The sequence below is a fragment of the Oncorhynchus gorbuscha genome, linkage group LG18, assembly GCF_021184085.1.
Source record: "Oncorhynchus gorbuscha isolate QuinsamMale2020 ecotype Even-year linkage group LG18, OgorEven_v1.0, whole genome shotgun sequence".
Lineage (NCBI taxonomy): Eukaryota > Metazoa > Chordata > Actinopteri > Salmoniformes > Salmonidae > Oncorhynchus > Oncorhynchus gorbuscha.
This window is the reverse complement of record NC_060190.1, coordinates 13,646,249-13,663,889: the sequence shown is the minus strand read 5'-3', so window position 1 is coordinate 13,663,889 and position 17,641 is coordinate 13,646,249. Positions and strand designations below refer to the sequence as shown.

At 39.5% G+C, this 17,641-nt stretch overlaps 1 protein-coding gene across 1 annotated transcript; it reads left to right on the top strand.

Annotated features, from left to right (window-relative positions):
- Positions 1-238: 238 nt before the first annotated feature.
- On the top strand, positions 239-13,115 carry LOC124002390 (neuroblast differentiation-associated protein AHNAK-like). The gene is made up of 5 exons (XM_046309761.1): positions 239-575; positions 6,493-6,526; positions 6,853-6,973; positions 7,198-7,370; positions 7,487-13,115. The coding sequence occupies exons 2-5, from the start codon at positions 6,524-6,526 to the stop codon at positions 11,075-11,077; spliced, it is 3,888 nt and encodes a 1,295-aa protein (XP_046165717.1). The 5' UTR covers positions 239-575; positions 6,493-6,523; the 3' UTR covers positions 11,078-13,115.
- The last annotated feature ends 4,526 nt before the right edge of the window (positions 13,116-17,641 follow it).

Sequence of the window (17,641 nt, the reverse complement as noted above, 5' to 3'; positions counted from 1 at the left end):
TCTCATAAATCAGTTCTATTCAAGTGTTTATCTCTCAATCATGCCACACCATTGTTGTGCCTTATAATTACCATGAGTCATGAATGAACGCCTAGCTGCCCCTCCCTTGAAACAGGACAACTCTTTGGCACACCTCTGCATTGTTGTTATATCAACAGACAAATATTTTTTTCCACCTGTCTTGGTGTGTTGATGGAGATAAACAGAGCACTCTCCATCTCACAGTTCCAGTCTTGAGAGGCCAGTTTTCCGTGATCACCCTGCCTACCTGGACTGGAGAATGTGTGTGACAGTTTGTGGCTGGGAAGGGATGCCGAAGATGGAACCAGTTTGTCTGCTTTGGGGAGGGTATGTTTTCGCCGACTGAGGCACGGGGAAGGTATGCTGAAGGTGGAACCAGTTTTTCTGCTTTGGGGAGGGTATGCTTTCGCTGAGTGAGGCACAGGGTAGGCACTCCTACAGGAGTACGGAACACCATGGACTGCTAACACTCAACTTTCTCACATCGGTGGTAAAACTCCTAGGGGCTGAGTAACTACAAACTGCATGGTCAAAACAACCCAATGGAGCCTAAGGTAAGACTTTGATTGTCAATTTACATTTAGAAACTTTTTCTGAAGTACTCCATCCAGACTATATGGTGCCAGGTTCTATTGCTAGTGTTTACAAAGTCCACAATGATGTCATTGTAAGGGTCACTTGTACAACTGAATGCATCTTCTGCATTTAACCCAACCCCTCTGAATCAGGGAGGGGCAGGGGGCTGCCATAATTGACATCCACAGCACCCGGGGAACAGTGGGTTAACAGCCTTGCTCAGTGGCAGAACAACAGATGTTTACCTTGTCAGCTCGGGGATTTGATCCAGCAAACTTTAAATTACAACCATTCTCCAACACTCTTGTCAGCTCAGGGATTCAATCCAGCAACCTTTTGGTTACTGGCCCAATGCTCTATGTCAAGTTTGCAACAGTATGTGCAGGTTTGTAATGCAAATGTCTACAGTAACTATTGGCATGGCATAGATGATGTTTAAAAAATAATAATAATAAAATTGTTTTTTTATTGAATATTCGAAACACACAATATACTTGCAGTGAAGCCGCTCAACAACTACATCATACCAGTCATCCAACAGACTCCCATTCAGAGCAACACACAGAAGCATCCAGGGTCAATGCACTGCTCAAGGGCATGTTGACCGATCTACCACCAGGCCAAAAAACGTGAACCGAACCCTCCAAGATCCCCCCACAGTTCCCCATAGCTGTCCATCAACCATTTGAGACCCCTCCCACAGTCCCCCCAGGAATAAAAATAAACATACAATTAATTCCATTCCCTACCCCCAAGAACCACCCCCATTGCACCAACAACCAAGAGAATGAACTAAATATTTTTTTAAAGGAAAAGACAGAAGAAAACAGCAAACAACAATGCAAATAATAATAATAATAATACATTGCAAACCAGGGACATCAAGGACAACTAAAGTCATATCAGCAATACCAACGATATGTTTCTGTGCATGTCTGGCACTATTACATGTATGTGGGTGTTCTTGTATGTGTTTATTTGAATGAGAGTCTGTGTATATGCATGTGTACAAACACCTGCACGGCATCAGCCCCAGGCAAACCGGCATTAGTTGTAAAAACACTGTCACTTATTGTCATTCAAATGTACTTTTTATTATGTTTCATTTAGACTTAAAAAAACATTTACTTTTATCTTTGACCATCATTCTATCTCCCACACAGCAACTCCACTCCCACTTGACTTCAATTCCACATATCAACCCTCAGCGTCCCTCAGCCCATCCCATCTATCTCTGCTGGCCACCCACAATGAGTTGCTACACAAAACATATCTTTCAACTATGCAGTGATGTTTAACGTACAATTTCAATCAATCTAATTGAATAGAATCCACAGATTGCGAGTTGAAGATAAATACTTTTACTAAGAGTACTAGTATATTAGTAATTGACTGACCCGGTCTGTCCAGATCTCCTAACAGTACTATTTATAGGGTCAATTTTAGATCAATGCTATGCATTTTCAGCCATTCCTGAACCTGAGACCAGAAACAGGCTACCTGAGGGCAATACCAAAATAAATGGTCTATTGATTCTGTATCCTCACAACAAAATCTGCAGAGCTTCGATGATTTCATGCCCCAAATATTCAACATTTTGTTGGTGGCAAGAATTCTATATAATAATTTTAGCTGAAAAGCACAAAGTCTTGAATCTTGAGTTGTTTTATATATCAACTCATACCATGGAATCGGTACATCAAAAATCTCTTCCCACCTATTTTGCAATCGGTATGGCACAGTTGTCAACATCCTGGTCCTCAAATGAAACTGGTATACTTTCCTATTTATGCTATTTTTATTCCTCTGTCAGTTTTGATCCTTTATATTGGGGAGACAGACCAGTTCCCGACCTCCTCCCGCTGCCACCCGCCTCCTCCATTTTTGGGGTAATGCTGTAATCCATTGTTTGTACTCTTGGATTGAACAGACCTTTCCGTGCAATTCTGATTTTATAAGAGAATTACCGAAATTGAAAAAATCCAGGCATTTATAAATAAAATCCAGTCTTACTTTGAAAAATGCCTTTTCAAAATCCTCTATAAATACCACTCCTGGCTTCTTATGTGTTTCATGATGTTCTATTATTTCTAATAGTTGTCGTTTATTATCTACAATGTATCGTCTATGTAAAAAACCTGTCTGATCAGGATGAACAATACCTGATAAAACCCTTAATTCTATGCATTTTGCTAGTATTTTTGCATCACAACATTGAAGTGTAAGGTGCCTCCAGTTCTTTAGATAAACTGGGTCTTTATATTTGCCATCTGGGTCCTGTTTTAATAATAGAGAAATCAGACCTTCCTGCTGAGTACCTGACAGACTACCATTTCTATAGGAGTAGTTAAAACAATCTAACAATGGAGCTTTAAATATATAAACAAATATTTGATATACCTCTACCGGTATGCCATCAAGCCCTGGGGTTTAATAGCCTCAAAAAGTTATTCCTCTGTAATTTGGCTTTAGCACTGATCTTTCTGTACATTTGTTAATTTTCTATTTTTTATATTATTTAAAAAGGATTCCTTACCATAATCTTCATTCAGTGGGAAAGGATGAGACGGAAAAGAGAACATCTGCCTAAAATAATTTGCTTCCTCTTTTAAAATATAATTCGAAGTCGTTGCCTCTCCTTGTTCGGGCGGTGCTCGGCGTTCTACGTCACCGGTCTTCTAGCCATCATTGATCCATTTTTCATTTTCCATTGGTTTTGTCTTGTCTTCCCACAAACTGTTTTCAATCCCATTCATTACTTGTTGTGTATTTAACCCTCTGTTTCCCCTCATGTCTTTGTCAGAGATAGTTTTATTGTCAGTGTTGTTTATTGTTGTGTTGGTGCGCGACGGGTCCTCGTACCCATGTTTGTTCATGTCTGTACTTTTAGTGTTATGGAGCATGTTCCGTGGACAGCTATTAAATGACTCCATTTTACACTCCATTTTGACTCTCCTGCGCCTCACTTCCCTGCCACCTATACACACGACGCTGACAATGACTCAGTCTTCAGTAATGAGTTTCTGCAAATTATTTTTGTTAACGATTCAGGAAGAACTTTATGCATTTTTCTCCATATTCCATCCAGTTTGCTTTATTTTTGTAATAAATTACATTAGATTGTTCTTGAATAAGTTCCTCAAGTTCTTTTTGATTTTCCTCTAACTTATTTTGCATCTCTGTAGTATAGTTTTTATTGCTATCTACCTGTACTATTAGTTCATGGATTTCCCTTGTTAGTAGTCTCTTTCGACAGAAACAGCTTTTTTATTATTGATGAATATTGAATTGAATGACCCCTTAAGGTACAATTAAAGGTATCCCAAACAATAAGGGGATTTGCTGAACCTACCTCCCTACTGGAAAAATTCAGTTATAACTTATTTTGTCTTAGTTAAAAATAAGTTGTTCTCCAGTAAACTTAGATTAAATTTCCAATACCCCCGTCCATGTGGAAAATCTACAAGAGTTATGTGAATGCCAATTAGATGATGATCCGATCGCATTCTGTCTCCTATTAAAACTTTTTTAACCTTTGATGCAAGAGAGAAAGAGACAAGAAAGTAGTCAAGATGACTAGCTTGATTAAATCTCATCCATGAATATCTCTCTAGGTCAGGGTTTTTTAGTCTCCAAATTAGAGGTCGACCGATTATGATTTTTCAATGCCGATACCGATTATTGGAGGACCAAAAAAGTCGATGCCGATTAATCGGTCAATTTTTTATTTGTAATAATGACAATTACAACAATACTGAATTAACAATTATTTTAACTGAATATAAAACATAAATAAAACCAATTTAGCCTCAAATAAATAATGAAACATGTTCAATTTGGTTTAAATAATGCAAAAACAAAGTGTTGGAGAAGAAAGTAATATGTGCCATGTAAAAATGTGTGCCATGTAAAAATGTGTGCCATGTAAAATATGTGCTTTGTAAAAAATGTTTTAGATTGAAAAACACATCCCAGCATTTCCATAGCAATTGACGTTTCACATGATCATGAAAGAGACCTTGCACTACTTAGAGACAGATCCACTACAGTACAAATGTATTCCGTACAATATGTTATTATTCCCTAATGCCCCTATTCTGATATCTTCCCCTTGCTTGTTGTAAACATATATAAACTTGTAGACAAATACATAAATAAGATAGACAAACAATAAACACATGAAATTATAAAACAGTTCTTGACAATAGAGAGAGAAGGGAAGGAGAAAAAGAGAGAGTGAGAGAAGAGAGCGAGATCAGGTGTGTGTGTGTGTGTGTATAAGTCTGTATGTGTAAGCAAGCATGTAATTGAGTACGTGTGTGTTCATATCCACTTCATAATGTTCAGATATTTTTACACTTCTTTTTTTTCGTAACCTGAAGTCCCTGTAGAATTTAGTACAGCCACAGTGTTATGGATGATGTTTTAATATGCTGATCCGAAACATTTTATACCTGAAAAAATATATTAAGGATGCATATAGAGTAGGATAAATCATACATTTAGAAGAGACACTCTGAAATGGCATATTTTTGTACAGTAGTATGTACAGTACAGTACATACAGTACATACTACATTAAAAGTTAAATATTCACAAGCATACAGTTTGTCTTGAGTGAATAGAGAGCTCATCAAATACAACCTTAGACTTGGAGAAAATCTCAGTCAGCCTCTAATCTCTTACAACTCTGCACAATGTGAAGGAAAGTCAAATAATAGGAATTATTGAACATAGTAAATGTCAATAAATTGCCATGTTTGCAGCTGTCAGCTTACTGTCAGTCCACTCAGTCCACTCAGTCCACTCTTTGAGGGCATATACAGATAACTGCCAAAATAAAGGAAACACCAACATAAGTGTAAAAGCTTCAATGCACCTTGGCATAGATTCTACAAGTGTCTGGAACTCTGTTGGAAGGATGCGACACCAGTTTTCCACAGGAAATTCCCTAATTTTGTGTTTTGTTGATGTTGGTGTAAAATACTGTTTCAGGTGCCACTCCATGGCATTAGGTTTACATTGTTTTCATGCTCATCAAACCATTCAGTGACCACTCATGCCCTGTGGATGGGGGCTTTAGCCATGGTAGCCAAATGATGGCCAAATTAATGGCCTGCCCAGCATACTTTACCAATATATCTTGTATCCTTTATTTATTCAAGAGTTTCCATTATCTTTGGCAGTTACCTGTAGTTATTGTTACCTGTAGTTATTCATTCTCTGCTCCTGAATGAAAGTTATTCCATTCAAAACATTATGGCTGACTTAAAAGCAATAGGGGAATATCGAAACACATAGTTTAAGTCTGAGTGATTCATATTTGTACATATTCATGTTTTGGGTGTACAGTATTTGATGATGAAGTTAATGATGATGATGATGATTATGATAAATGTGCAACACATTATTGTTCATAGAGCAGCAGTCTCACGCTGCCATGGCAAGCTTTTTATAATAGAAACTGTTGGGTGTGGTCATTTCTGAGTTTACTTTTAAAAAGTAAACACCCGACTATTGTGCGCTGTATATATATATATATATATCTATATCACTGGAAAAACTTGTTCCTGTTGTTCACTCCATGTCCCAAGGCCATACCTCAAATACCTCAAATGGACAGCTACCTGGGTGTCAACCATCTGCCAACTTGCATATGTAAACAGGTTATCAATCCCCCATAGCTCCCCTTTAGTTATGGTTTCAGCTGATTTAGTGTTTTATGTTCAAAGGGGTAAAATGAGCTGTGACATTATTGTCTAATTTTGTTATTTCTTTGCAATTGATACTCTTGAAGGCTATGAAAGTATGATGCTGTATTTAGACTACTTTTGATTATTATAGCATGAAACCACATTGAGCACTTATTTTAAAGTGATTCTTTCCTCCTCAACAGGTTTAGACAGAAGAGCTTTTCATAAAGGATCATGGTATGTGAGATCATTCATCCATTAGCCATGATGATGGTAATAAAAAGCATATTCCAACACAATAAGCTAAGCAACAGGAAACTGACTTTTTGAAAAACACCTATGCCTCAGCATTACTTTCTAGAAGTGCATGCCATTTCAAACATCTATTTTAAAAAGTTATTGTATTATAGATTTGTAAATTATTGTAAATAACATGTATTTGTAAGTTTATTGTTCATTGTCGGCATTTAATGATTGGGTTATTGAAACATGACCAACACTGAGGCCACACGCCTGTCTGCACATTTCTTATAACTATGTTTGTACTTTATGTCTGCTTTTAGGCAGGTGTCCGCAGCGGGAGGAGGACCTCTGGGGGGCTGATGCTGGAGGAATCAGATAAAGGACGATTGGTCGTCTCCAGTGTTGTCGATGGCTCCTTGGCCAATCAGGGGCTCAAGGAAGGTATGACTTTTGAGTCTATTATTTAATGTATAAAATGTTGTTGTGAGTCTCAAAACTCCCCCCCCCCCCAAAAGAAACTTGAGCTTTCACTTTTGTGATTTTTCTCTGACTTTTGTGCATCAATAAAATACATAGCTTTTTTTAAGGCCACATTTAGAATCATTGACATTTTCAGTCAACATGCTTTAACTGTGTTTCACTTTGAGAAATGTTATTTTTTTCAGGAGATGAAATTGTGGGTGCCACAATCAACTTTGACCAACTTTCAAAAGACGATGTGTTGAAAATACTGAAGCTGATGGATGATAATAGATTTGATGAGAAGGTTCAAGTTCTGACAAAAAATAATTTGCGCAAGAGTATGGCGACCTTGGACAGCATCAAAGCACCAGAGGAGGTTTGTGGAATACATTTAAAGTTAAACAGAATTAGCTGAATAACAAATAAAGTGCATTTTCAAAAGGTTGTTAGATCAATTATATCCATTGTGATTGGATAGCTTTCTCTTTGCAGATGCTGAAGGATTCCTATAACAGACTCAATGCCAAAATAAAGAAGTTCATGAAAGAGGACAGCTCTGGACAACCTACAGCTTCTGGGGAAAGAGGCTCTCCTAATAGACAGGTGAAAGGCAAGGAACCGAGACCTCTCTGGGCCAAGCCTAATGTCAGAGGAACAGACTCTACAGTGACTCTCGATGCTCCTGGTGGAGAACTTTCATTGCCTAATGCCAACATGAGTACATCAGATCTCTCTCTAGCTCATTTGAATGGGTCTTTAGGGGCTGATCTTGATGTCAATATCTCAGATTTACCTTCAGTAGACCTTAAAGGTTCCAAAATAGATCTAGAATTGGCAGATTCAGACATTGGTATCTCATCTGGGAAGATAAAAACACCAAGTCTTGGAATGGCTGACTTTGCTATATCTGGACCAAGAGTTAGGAATCCAGACCTGGACCTCTCAGCGGTTGAGATGTGTCTATCAGACGTCAGTTTGCCTGACCTCAGTACTCCAGATATTGATATACCGTCAGGTAAATTCAAACTAAAGAAACCACATGCAGAACTCAAAGCTCCTGATTACAATGTGGATGCCCCCTCTGGTAAACTGAAGATGCCCAAATTTGATGTTACTGGCCTAAAAAGAACAGATCTGGGAATTGATGATGATGTAAAAACACCAAAACTAATTCTCAAAGCTCCCAAGATAAAAGGCGGACTTGATGCACCTGACTTGGACTTACCCATAGTCGACCTAAAATCACCTAAATTAGATGTAAACACTCCAGATATTGACATCAACCCACCCTCAGAAAAATTCAAAATGCCAATGTTTAAGATGCCTATATCTGGCCTTTCGGGCCCTAAAGGACCAAATGTTGGCATTGATAGAGACTTGGATGGACCAGATCTGAGCTTATTATCTTCCAAATTAAGATGGCCAGACTTGGATGTTGGTAGCCCATCTGGAAAATTAAAGATACCAAGTCTAAAGGTGCCAGACTTTGGCTTCTCGGGGCCAGATGTTCAAGGGCCCGACTTAGAGGTAAAGACTCCAGACTTGGATCTTTCCGCCCCCAAGTTTGAAGGGGGAATTAGTCCCCCAGATTTGAATCTGCCAGATGTGGACCTCAAAGGCCCCAAATTAGACCTAAATGCTCCAGATTTTGACATAGATATGCCCTCAGGTAATGTCAAAGTACCTACATTGAATAAACCAAAGGTTGATCTGAATGCTCCTGATCTGGACATCGATGGGCCCTCTGGTAAACTGAAAATGCCCAAATTCAATCTCTTTGGCACATTGCCAAAAGGACGAGGTCTAGACATAAATGCAGGTGTGAAATCACCAAAGTTAAAAGGTGGGAATGATGCCCCTGACATGGATTTACCAGACACTGACCTCAAAGCCCCTAAATTAGATGTAAACACTCCAGATGTTGACACTGATTCACCCACAGGGAAATTAAAAATGCCCAAAATGAAGATGCCTAAATTTGTCATGAAAAGACCTGATGTTGACAAAGATGGAGATCTAGAGGGGCCAGGCCTGAACTTGTCTGCACCAAAATTGGACATAGAAGCACCCTCAATGAATCTCAAAGGTCCCAAAGCAGACCTAAACATTCCAAATGCTGATTTTGGAAGTCCATCAGGGAATTTCAAAATGCCAAGTTTTAAGATGCCAGATTCAGGTTTCTCTGGACCAAAGGTTAAAGTGCATGACTTTGAGGTAAATACTCCAGGCTTAGATCTTTCAGCCCCCAAGTTTAAAGGAGTAATTAGTCCCCCAGATCTGAATCTGACAGATCTCAAAGGCCCCAAACTAGACCTCAATGCACCAGATGTAAACTTTAATGTGCCCTCAGGTAAAGTCAATGTACCTACATTGAAGAAACCAAAGGTTGATCTGAATGCTCCTGATCTGGACATTAACGGCCCCTCTGGTAAACTGAAAATGCCCAGATTTGGGCTGTCTGGTAAAATGCCAAAATCCAAAAAACTGAATCTCAAATCCCCAACGATAAAAGGGGGAATTGATTCCCCAGACCTGAATTTTCCAGATGCTGATCTAAAAGTCCCTAAACTAGATGTGAATACCCCGGATCTTGACATCAGTGCATCCTCTGGTAAATTCAAAATGCCCAAATTCAAAATGTCTAAATTCAGAGGCCTAAAGGGACCAGATGTTGACATTGATGGAAACTTGGAGGGCCCAGATATTGATATCAATACCCCAACAGCTAACCTCAAAGGTCCCAAAACAGGTCTAAAAATGCCAGATTTGAAGATGCCTGATTTTGGACTATCTGGCCCAAATGTAGACAAACCTGACTATGACTTAGCTGATATTGACCTCTCAGCCCCAAAGCTAAAAGGGGGCATCAATCCCCCGGATTTGAGACTACCTAAGGGTCATCTCAAAGGGCCCAAACTAGATATCAATGCTCAAGACTTTGATGTTGACACTCCCTTTAGTAAACTGAAAATGCCCAAATTTGGGCTTTCAGGTACTATGCCAAAAGGACCAAATGTAGACATAAATGCAGGTGCAAAATCACAAAATTTAAATCTAAAAATGACAAAGATAAAAGGTGGGATTGATGCCCCTGATATGGATCTACCAGACATGGACCTCAAAGCCCCTGAATTAGATGTAAACACTCCAGATATTGACATTGATTCGCCCATAGGGAAATTCAAAATGCCCAATCTGAATATGCCTAAATTTGTAATGAATGGGCCAAGTATTGACATAGATGGGGATATAGAGGGACCAGACCTGAATTTGTCATCTCCCAAACTCAAGGGGCCCAAAGCAGACCTAAACCTTCTAGATGCTGATGTTGACAGTCCATCAGGAAAATTAAAAAGGCCTACTTTCAAGATGCCAGATTTAGGTTTCTCTGGACCAAAAGTTAAGGGGCCTGACTTGGACCTTTCAGCCCTCAAGTTTAAAGGGAGAATTAGTCCCCCAGATTTGGATCTTCCAGATGGAGACCTCAAAGGCCCAAAACTAGACACCAATGCACCAGATGTAAACTTTAATATGCCCTCAGGTAAAGTCAATGTACCTACATTGAAGAAACCAAAGGTTGATCTTAATGCTCCTGATCTGGACATCGATGGGCTCTCTGGTAAACTGAAAAAGCCCACATTCTTGCTGTCTGGTACAATGTCAAAATCCCCAGACTTGAGGCTCAAAGCTTCCAACATTAAGCGGGGAATTGATGTTCCAAACATGAATTTACCATATGCTGACCTCAAAGCCCCTGAACTAAATGTGAATGCCCCATATCTTGACAGCAATGAACCCTCTGGGAAATTAAAAATGCCCAGATATAAAATGCTTAAATTTAGAGACCTAAAGAGACCAGATGTTGACATAGATGGAGACTTGGAGGGCCCAGATATAGATATCAATGCCCCAACAGCTAACCTCAAAGGTCCCAAAACAGGTCTAAAAATGCCAGATTTGAAGATGCCTGATTTCAGGCTATCTGGGCCAAATGTAGACAAACCTGACTATGACTTACCTGATATTGACCTCTCAGCCCCAAAGCTAAAAGGGGGAATCAGTCCCCCAGATTTGAGACTATAGTAAGGGTCGTCACAAAAGCCCAAAACTAGACCTCAATGTTCCAGATATGCCCTCAGGTAGATTCAGAGTTACCAGAGTTACCAACCATAGAGAGGTCAAGTGGTAGCATCAAAACCTCTGATTTTGACATCAACACTACTACATTCAAAATGCTTACATTTGGGTTGTCTACACCAAAAGGACCAGATCATGACATCAGTGCTGACCTAGGTTAAATTGTCAAAGATGAAGGTTGGATTGGTTCACCAGATCTGGACCTACCTGCAATTTACTTAAAAGCCCCTAACATAGATTTAGACACTCCAGATATAAACATTGATTCACCATCTTGGAAATTCAAAATGCCTCACCTCAAAATGCCTAAATTCAGCCTTTCTGGTCTGAAAGGTCTAGATGCTGGAATAGTTGGAGACATTGAGGGACTGGACCTGAGCTTGTCAACCCTGAAAGTAAACATGAGGATTGGTAGTCCAGATTTAGACATAAATGTTCTTCATTAAAATTGCCTCAGTTTGGAAGTCGCAATTGAAGGGCAGTATCAGATACGGACTTTATGAAAACAAATGACATTTCTCCTCCAAAGGCTATAGTGAATCTAAAAGCACCAGACTTGAAAGTTAGCCACCCAGATGTCAGCCTGAGCATACCCAAAGCTGATATCATAAGCCCAGAATAGTAAACGCAAATCTGATATCCCAGGTGGAACGCATATAAAATAATTGATATGCCAGGTGGAGTACATATACATGTGCCTGTTGGGAAGTCTAGGAAGGTCAAAGGAAGAGCTAGTTATCCCATTGTAGATATTGATTTGCCAAAAGTTGATTACCAAGTGTCTGGTGTATCTGAGAGGTTCAGACCTTAACCTTGATGACCTCACAGTGAAATTCTAAATTCCCAAATGCAATACTTCTAAACTGGGTAGTTATACCAGAATACCAGATATAGACTCAAGTTTTCCCAGTATTAATGCCTCAGTCCCTAACCTCCACCCCAGTGTGGATTAGTGGTTTCACAGCCATATTTTAATTAGAGAAGAACTGACCTCAAGGGCAATAAACATCATAGGAAAGCACCAGCTGGTGAAACCGACAAATAAAAAACAGTCTAAAATTGTTATGTTCATGACAAATTTGACTCATGGTTCAAACCCCAACATTTCTGAAGATCAATAATATTTGATCACTGCAAAGTATTTCCCATACATGTCAAAGATGATGTACCAAACGGAACTGGGAGCCTGAAAAATCGACACAAGGAAGAGTCAAACCGTAGATCTCATACACTCAGAAGTCTCGACTTCAGTTCATCAAATGTGGACCTTAAAGTTCCAGAAGCTGAGAACTTAAAAGGGTCGAAACTTACAAAGCTTACATAGCATTCAGATAACTGACTAAGTGTAATTTTAGGCTTGTTTTAATCACAATCTTCTGTTGAAACGTAATGCAGAAAACTTCTGTTACTTGAACTTAGTTGTACTTTTTAGGTAAATTGATTGGTATTTGTTATGAATGTTAAAATTGAATGTGTAAAGGGTTCACATTTTGTCAAATTGTTTTACAAAATGGATGAAAAGCTATTTGAAAAGGTGTTTTAACTGTACACTTGCTGTATTAAAATAATTTGTTTTGTCTTTACAATAATGCAAGAAAACAATTAATTCAAAACAACTTCCAACTGCATTAGCCTAGGAAACATTATTCTGACCCAATCCTGACTGTTATACTCACAGACAATATTTTTACAGTTTTTTTTTATCCTAAGCTGTCAATTATATGCATATTCTAGCATCTTGTCCTGACAAAATATCCCGTTTACTACGGGAACGTGATATTTTCCAAAAATGAAAATACTGCCCCCTAGTCACAAAAGGATAATGCAAGAAAACAATTCATTCAAAACAACTTCCAACTGCATTAGCCTAGGCAACATTATTCTGACCCGATTCTGACAGTAGGCCTTATTTTCCATATTTTTGGACTTGAAAAACGTTCAATTCATTCTGTCAAGTATGATAAAACATTTAACTCAACTGCTATTTTTGTAGAACTATTTATTTATTAGTTTGATTTAAACATTATAGTATTGCTTCACCTATTAGAGATTTTTACCTCCCACCGCTAGTCTTACCACACTTGACTCTACACTACATAAACATCATCAGTACAATATATTTGGAATCACTGCACGACATTTCTGGTATTTCATTCCAAACAATGTGTTTAATAAGTTGGGAGGTCTTCAATTTTTACTGAAATGTAATTATATTCATGAAAGATTACCCGCTAAATTGGCTAGGTTTCACCAACAAGCTTTAATCAAATCAAACTTTATTTGTCACATGCGCCGAATATAACAAGTGTTGACCTTACCGTTAAATGCTTACTTACAAGCCCTTAACCAACAGTTCAGTACAAGAATAGTTAAGAAAATATTTACCAAATAAACTGAAGTAAAAAGTAACACAATAACATAACAGTAACGAGGCGATATACAGGGGGGTACTGGTACCAAGGCAGTATGCGGGGATACAGGTTAGTTGAGGTACAGGTTAGTTGAGGTAATTTTTACATGTAGTTAGGGGTGAAGTGACTATGCATAGATAATAAACCGTGAGTAGTAGCAGAGTACAAAACAAATAGGGGGGGGGGGGGGTCAATGTAATAATTCGTGGCTATTTGATTAATTGTTCAGCAGTGTTATGGCTTGGGGGTAGAAGCTGTTAAGGACCCTTTTGGTCCTAGATTTGGCACTCTGGTACCGCTTGCCATGCGGTAGCAGAAAAAACAGTCTATGACTTAGGTGACTGGAGTCTTTGACAATTGTATCATCTTTCCTCTGATACCGCCTTTAGGTCCTGGATTGCAGGAAGCTTGGCCCCAGTGATGTACTGGGCCATATGCACTACCCTCTGTAGCGCCTTACGGTCAGATGCCGAGCAGTTGCCATACCAGGCGGTGATGCAACCGGTCAGGATGTTCTCGATGGTGCAGCTGTAGAACTTTTTGAGGATCTGGGGACCCATGCAAAATATTTTCAGTCTCCAGAGGGTGAAAAGGTTTTGTCGTGCCCTCTTCACGACTGTCTTGGTGTGTTTGGACCATGATAGTTCGTTGGTGATGTGGACACCAAGGAACAAGAAACTCTCGACCCGCTCCACTACAGCCCCGTTGATGTTAATGGAGGCCTATTCGGCCCGCCTTTTCCCGTAGTCCACGATCAGCTCATTTGTCTTGCTCACATTGAGGGAGAGGTTGTTGTCCTGGCACCACACTGCCAGTTCTCTGACCTCCTCCTTATAGGCTGTCTCATCATTGTCGGTGATCAGGCCTATCACTGTTGTGTTGTCAGCAAACTTAATGATGGTGTTGGAGTCGTGTTTGTCCACGCAGTCATGGGTGAACAGGGAGTAACAGGAGGGGACTAAGTACACACCCCTGAGGGGCCCCAGTGTTGAGGATCAGCGTGGCAGACATATTGTTGCCTACCCTTACCACCTGGGGGTGGCCCATCAAGAAGTCCAGGGTCCAGAATCCCGGAACATATTCCAGTCTGTGGTAGCAAAACAGTCCTGTAGCGTAGCATCCGTGTCATCTGACCACTTACGTATTGAGCGAGTCACTGGTTCTTCCTGCTTTAGTTTTTGCTTGTAAGTAGGAATCAGGAGGATAGAATTATGCTCAGATTTTGGAGGGCGAGGGAGAGCTTTGTATGCGTCTCTGTTGCACATGTAACATGCTATTGGAAAATAGATAAAAAATAATTTAAGTGAGCATTTTCTTGTTTGCTTATGGCCTTATAGAGTTGGTTGAGTGCGGTCATAGTTAACATTGCTTTAGAAATGTTATCTGACAGTTTGATTCTTATTCTGCTGTATGTTCTACTACTTGACTGCCTGCCGCTACAGATGCATGTATGGAGTTTGCTCTGATACCAATCCTCTCACCATTTCTTCACACACACACTTTACACATTGTATTTGTAGCATCTGTGCACAACATGTAAGTCGCTCTGGATAAGAGCGTCTGCTAAATGACTTAAATGTAAATGTAAATGTCTTCATGCCAGCATCGGTCTGTGGTGGTAAATAGATGGCTACGAATAATATAGATGAGAGCTATCTTGGTAGATAGTGTGGTCTACAGCTTATCATAAGGTACTCTACCTCAGGCGAGCAATACCTCAAGACTTATTTAATATTAGACATTGAACGCCAGCTATTATTGACAAAAAGACACACACCCAAACCCCTCGTCTTACCAGACATAGCTTCTCTGTTTTGCTGGTGCATGGAAAATCCCGCCAGCTCTATATTATCTGTGTCGTCGTTCAGCCACGACTCGGTGAAACATAAGATATTGCATTTCTTAATGTCCCATTGGTAGAATAATCGTAAGTCATCAATTTGATTTTCCAATGATTGCATGTTAGCAAGTAGAATGGATGGCAGTTGGAGTTTACTCGCTCGCCTAAGGATTCTCAGAAGGCAGCCCGATCTGCGTCCTCTTTTCCTCTGTCTTTTCTTCACCCTTATTATGGGGATTTGGGTCTGTTCCCGGGAGAGCAGCATATCCTTCTCGTCGGACTCGTTAAAGGAAAAAGCTTATTCCAGTTTGTGGTGAGTAATCGTTGTTCTGATGTCCAGAACTTCTTTTCGATAATAAGAAATGGTAGCAGCAACATTATGTACAAAATAAGTTTTAAAAATAAGTTACAAACAATGCAAAAAACTCTCAAAATAGCACAATTGGTTAGGAGCCCGTAGAACGTCAGCCATCCTCTTCAGCGCCATCTTAATGTCCTGGAAAATATGTTTCCTGCACAATTTTTCCCCACATAAAGCTCTTTTGTTGAATAATTCAGACATAACTATGAGGAATAAGTCATTGTTCTACCCTAGCTGGCATGAGAGGAATATTGACTTTGTTCTTGTTGTTTTCGACAACAGGGGTAATATTCTTGCATATGAATAGTTTCCAATACCTTTCAAGGAGTTTATTTCTGTGATCAAAGCGATTCCTTGTAGTCTAACTACACTAATGAAAACTCATCTTAGCTTTGGTGATGATCACAGAGCTTATCCAGAACTCAGTTTGGAAGGCGTGGGCTTACTTGATAAATATTGTTGTAATAAATACATAAGACAATTTCAATTCATGGAATCAACTTACGCCTAGAGAAAAACAATTCTTGAACATGCTAATTCCTGACATTGTCTGTAAAAATGCTTGGTTGATGCCTTACAAATATTGTATACCAAACAAATGTAAGGAAGTGCACTTTAAGATTCTACATAAGATATATCTATGTAATTCTATGTTGTCCAAATTTGTGGCTATTTGCGGCTATTGATGATATCGATGATACTCGATGATACTCGGTCTTGTCTCAGGATGGTAAGTTGGTGGTTGAAGATATCCCTCTAGTGGTGTGGGGGCTGTGCTTTGGCAAAGTGGGTGGGGTTATGTCCTGCATGTTTGGCCCTGTCCGGGGGTATCATCAGATGGGGCCACAGTGTCTCCTGACCCCTCCTGTCTCAGCCTCAAGTATTTATGCTGCAGTTTGTGTCGGGGGGCTAGGGTCAGTCTGTTATATCTGGAGTATTTGTCCTGTCTTATCCGGTGTCCTGTGTGAATTTAAGTATGCTCTCTCTAATTCTCTAATTTTCTCTTTCTCTCTGAGGACCTGAGCCCTAGGACCATGCCCCAAGACTACCTGGCATGATGACTCCTTGCTGTCCCCAGTCCACCTGGCCGTGCTGCTGCTCCAGTTTCAACTGTCCTTCATGTGGCTATGGAACCCTGACCTGTTCACTGGACGTGCTACCTGTCCCAGACCTGCTGTTTTCAACTCTCTAGAGACAGCTGGAGAGGTAGAGATACTCTCAATGATTGGCTATGAAAAGCCAACTGACATTTACTCCTGAGGCGCTGACTTGAGGCGCTGACTTGTTTCACCCTCGACAACTACTGTGATTATTATTTCTTGACCATGCTGGTCATTTATGAACATTTGAACATCTTGGCCATGTTCTGTTATAATCTCCACCCGGCACAGCCAGAAGAGGACTGGCCACCCCTCATAGCCTGGTTCCTCTCTAGGTTTCTTCCTAGGTTTTAGCCTTTCTAGGGAGTTTTTCCTAGCCACCGTGCTTCTACACCTGCATTGCTTGCTGTTTGGGGTTTTAGGCTGTGTTTCTGTATAGCATTTTGATATATCAGCTGATGTAAGAAGGGCTATATAAATACTTTTGAGTTGATATCTGCGTTTTCTGTGAAAAAAGGTGAAAATCTGACTCACTTGTTCTATGAATGTATATCTATGATAGATTTTGGGGAAAACCTTGCAGAATACATATTTACCTTTTTGAACACTAGCCATGTTTTTGACATGAAGGATATAAAATGTTACTATTGCAATGATAACAAGACCATAGAAATGATTGTGATTTTTAAATTCTTGTTGCTATATACTTTATATACAAACAAAAATTCCATAATTCTATACCAACATGTTTTATATTTTGGATTGAATTTAAATAATCTTGTTAAGACATTAACTTTA